This window comes from Palaemon carinicauda, chromosome 6 (genome assembly GCF_036898095.1).
Source record: "Palaemon carinicauda isolate YSFRI2023 chromosome 6, ASM3689809v2, whole genome shotgun sequence".
In the NCBI taxonomy this organism is placed as follows: domain Eukaryota; kingdom Metazoa; phylum Arthropoda; class Malacostraca; order Decapoda; family Palaemonidae; genus Palaemon; species Palaemon carinicauda.
In genome coordinates, this window is record NC_090730.1 from 67,211,066 (window position 1) to 67,215,410 (window position 4,345).

The following is a 4,345-nucleotide window of genomic DNA, read 5'->3' on the forward strand; positions in this document are numbered from 1 at the left end:
ATCCACTGTCAATCACAGAATATGACAAGCAGTTTGACCTCTACTTTCTAAACCTTGCTAAGACTGCCATCTGTGTAATAGATCCAAAGGCATAGTTGGGTTAAGCAAAAATGATTCATCCATAAGAGGATTACAGTACATTCCACATTTTCTGAATTTGAACCATCAGTACATAGCTTCTTTTGTTCTTATTGCTTTTGAGGGGAGATTACTGGGGCAAATTTAATTATAATCAGATAATAGTTTGACTGAAGCCACACCAACTGATTTTGCTTCTGCCTTTATTTCACCTCGTTTTGCAACCTTAAGAAATCGTTATGTTGTGAAAGTTTAGCTTTTTTTAATTTTAATTTCTTTTGAAAAGGATGTTTATATTTCTAATCAAATTATAATATAGTACCATTTCCTATAAATTTCTCCAATACCCAACTGAATATGCTGTCCACTGTCGAAAATAACCTCAAGGCATTATTTCTCCTTGTTGGTTTCTCCAACCACATCTTTAGCCATTCAATGCTGGCAAAATCTATTAAATGGTCACTTTCTGTATTTGTGGTCCCTATTTTCTACTTAACAGAGCATATGATAATGCCGAAGTTATTTCTGATTATGTCACTCAAATTGACGTAAATGTGATATGCATGCATTTTTTTCCAGTTTCTTTTATCACAGCTGACAACATTTCATATTTTTCTCCAGTAAACTAGATTAAAGTATTCACTGAGAGAGAGAGAGAGAGAGAGAGAGAGAGAGAGAGAGAGAGAGAGAGAGAGAGAGAGAGAGAGAGAGAGAGAGAATCATAACCTAAACACATAAGATGAAGGTTTATATCATACAAAATAAACAAGTACACACCAGCTAAACTTTAATATTTCCTTGTCCAGAAAAAGCCTACTTAACAAGCTACCTGAACTTCAAGACAAGCTATATGACAACAACTATTTAATCTTATTATACAAGGCTTTGGGCTGCCTACCAAGCAATGTTGGAGATAGGGGCTTGTTAAAACCTACAGTCTTAAGTTTGTCATAACATTATAAACGTACATGACATTTGATCCAAAATTCCTAAAATAATTTTTTTTATATAAAATAACCAGTAATTGTAAAATTGAATTTACAAGAAAATTCCACAAACAAGAACCAAAAGCTCAATATTTCTTTCATATAAGTAGGATGCTGTCAACAAATAAATACATACACAGTACACATGCAATATAGAGTATTTATTTGTAAACAGGCCTACATTTCATTATAACATGTTTTCAAATAAGTTTTCTCAAAATTATCCATCATTTCATGGACAAATCTCACACTTAGGATCTGACATTAAATTTTCTCAAAGAATTTTACATCAATGTTGATGAAAAGTTTGATGGGAATAAGTTTAACTTTTAATATTGCACTTTAAACAAATACTAATGAAAGTCATAACACACAAATGTGACCAAGGAATCCTTAAAAGTATATGCACAAGTTTTTTAATATTCGACTAGACAGAAACTTTGACAAAATAACAGACATATTCCTTTTACAGTCAATTGTTGCTCTTCAAATCATTAGGTTTACCTAATTCTATAATTTTCATTTATCTTTGAATTTTGAAATGGTTTTATATTTTATTGATAAATGAAGTATCTATAAGGCCAGTTAGATATAAATTTTGCCGGCTTTGGCACATGTATATAGCTCTGCTTCTGCTATTCTGCTTACAAAAATTCCCATTCAAAACTGACTATGGGCACGCTATATCAGTCTATACTGCTAAGTTTCTTAGTTGACTATAAATGCAAACATTATTTAATATTAATGTTTTTGTATGTCCACAAAGTACATTACTTTTGGTTAACCATGTTTGGGGACAATTCAAAGAACATAAAATAACCTGTCAATAACATCTCTCCAATTTAAGCCCAATTAATATAGTTCTCTATAATGTAAACTTTTATCTTATAACCATGACCACAGGTTTCCTTCCCTTGGATATCTAGTAGCTATTTAATCTTTGTTCACCATTAACTAAATTTATAGGCATTATTGTCTAAATAACTGGTTATTTATTGACCTAACATTTACTTAATTCTGACTTTACTGCATTAAAAAAACATTGAAGAAAAATCTAAATAAAATTTTGTGAATACCAAGAATCTTTGAACTGAGGAGGTCTAAACTTGAATCGATGTTGTCTTGTATATCATTTTGAAATACATTTACACAGCGCTTATGTACTCTGACTGCCTTGTCAAACCATTTGATATACTGTACACAACATAACTGAAATAAAAGCTAATATGGACACGAATTGCAAAATATTAACATTACTTGGCACACTAAATAAATATTACCCCTCGAATCTTTTTATACACTTAAGGAGTGTACCAACAAATATATACAGTATTATTTACAAATTCAATATACAAACGAATGGAAACTTAACACACTGATTGCAGTCATTTACAAGAATTTGCATTGAACTGAATAAGTAAAATACTTGTCACTTAATAGATATGTCACTGAATTTGGGTCCTCAGTAGCTGCCTAGTATCTTCTGTTATAATAAGATCTGGAAAATGATGTCTTGAGAGCTTCAGCATATGTCATTTCTAGTTTCCTTAGTTTAGCTACTTCAACAGATGGATAATTCATCTTAGGAGTAGTTCTTTCTTTGGGTTCTGCTTCATTTCCTTGGTATCTCGGGTGATCATTCTGGTTGCTTGGTTCATTATCATGATTATTTAGTTGTTGATGTCTATGGCTGTGGCCATTGTTAGTGCGGTCGCGGTGTTTCCGTGACCTGTGATGCTCGCACTTGCCACGTGCAGAATTGTATACAATACGGGTTCCTCTGTATTCACCTTCTTGTTGTAAGAGTTGGAGGTTTGGGAAATCCTCTCCTTGTCTTGTAGTGTGATATGTATGATGATCTCTCTCCCTCCTATTGGATTTGTGGCTTGACTGTCCTTGAATAGGGTTGGGAATTTGGTTGCCATGTGTATACTGATATTGACCTTGGAACTGTTGCTGCTGTTGTAAAGAGTCTAGTCGAACGCGGTGATGGTGACGCCTTCTTCGCCTCTGCCTGCTCGAGGAACGTGAACTACCTCCCCCCAAATCCAGAGAATCTGGCCTTGGTGGTTTATGGGTTATACGTTGCTCTTCAGAGTCCTCGAAACATTTCGATTTTGAATTATTTTCTTCAGCTGTTATTATTGTCTGCTTTGAATGAAGTAAGTTGTCTGCAGACAACACCAATTCAGTAGCAGTATTTTCAGAAGATGATTCTGCTTTATCTGTCTCACTGACCTTTTGCCTTTTATCATTTTCTGATGGAGAAGTCTTAGGTTCATCTTTAGCAGCTTCTGAACAATTTCCTTGAGGGGCATTGATATTAGACATTTCTACCAAAACAACTTCTGTTGATTCTGTTGACTGGGGAGTTTTACCAGTTTTAGAGGGTTGGGTGTGGCAATCTTTTTCATCTACAGTTTTCTTCAAAACTGAAAATATTTCTTGGAAAAGCTTTTTATACTCTGGAGCTGCCTGGAACCTCTTATCACATGGGTTTATTGGAGAACTTAAATCTAAACACTTGCTTGAAAGTGTTGGTGTTGGAGTAAAATCTTCAAAAATCTCTCGGCAAATAAATTCATCCCCAGTCTGCGTTGCTTTGTTACTAATACGAGTCTCTCCATCTGAGAAACCAGATGATGAAGTTTCTACCTCAGAAAATTCTTCCATATTGCTCTTTGGTCTCGCAACACTGGGTTTAAGGTCACACGTACAGGTGTGGCAGCGCTGACATTTCAACCCAGGTTGGTTATTCATAACACCATCTGTCATCACTAAGCTCATAGGTCCTGACATATCATCAACTCCTGGATGAATCAATTCTCCGCGATTCAGCTCTGCATGCTGAGTAACTTGCTGTTGCTGTTCCCTTGCCTCCAATAATGCTTCATATTTCTCTATGAGGATACGATAGGATGTATCAAGTTCTGACAGAAGAGAATTATGAGGAGCATCACTCACTTCAGTCCCTGGAGAGGTACCACCTGATCCAACATGGCTGACCACTTGACCAATTGATGCAAGAGATTCCTGGAAAATATTAAAATCAGAATTGAGACACTAAAGTTGTACCTTAATAATACAATAAATGTAAAGATTACTCTCGATATATTTCGACTTTTAAATCAGCTACTTTAGAATGTAAATTCTACCTACTCAACTCTCACAGGAAATATATTAATACTTGATAAAACCATACCCATTCACAATATTAGAGTCAAATGAGATTATTGAATTCCCTACAATGTGTGGACCTTTAATTTCATCTACGATTAGTG

General features: G+C 34.6%; 1 protein-coding gene across 7 annotated transcripts in view; it reads right to left on the reverse strand.

Moving 5' to 3' along the window:
- Positions 1–852: 852 nt before the first annotated feature.
- LOC137642566 (rootletin-like) overlaps positions 853–4,345 on the reverse strand; it is a 272,520-nt gene continuing 269,027 nt past the window's right edge. For all 7 annotated transcript variants that reach the window (XM_068375246.1, XM_068375250.1, XM_068375248.1 and 4 more), the window contains one exon: positions 853–4,097. In XM_068375246.1, the coding sequence (XP_068231347.1) occupies positions 2,538–4,097 (1,560 nt within the window). In that variant the 3' untranslated portion in view covers positions 853–2,537. The remainder of the gene's footprint in view (positions 4,098–4,345) is intronic.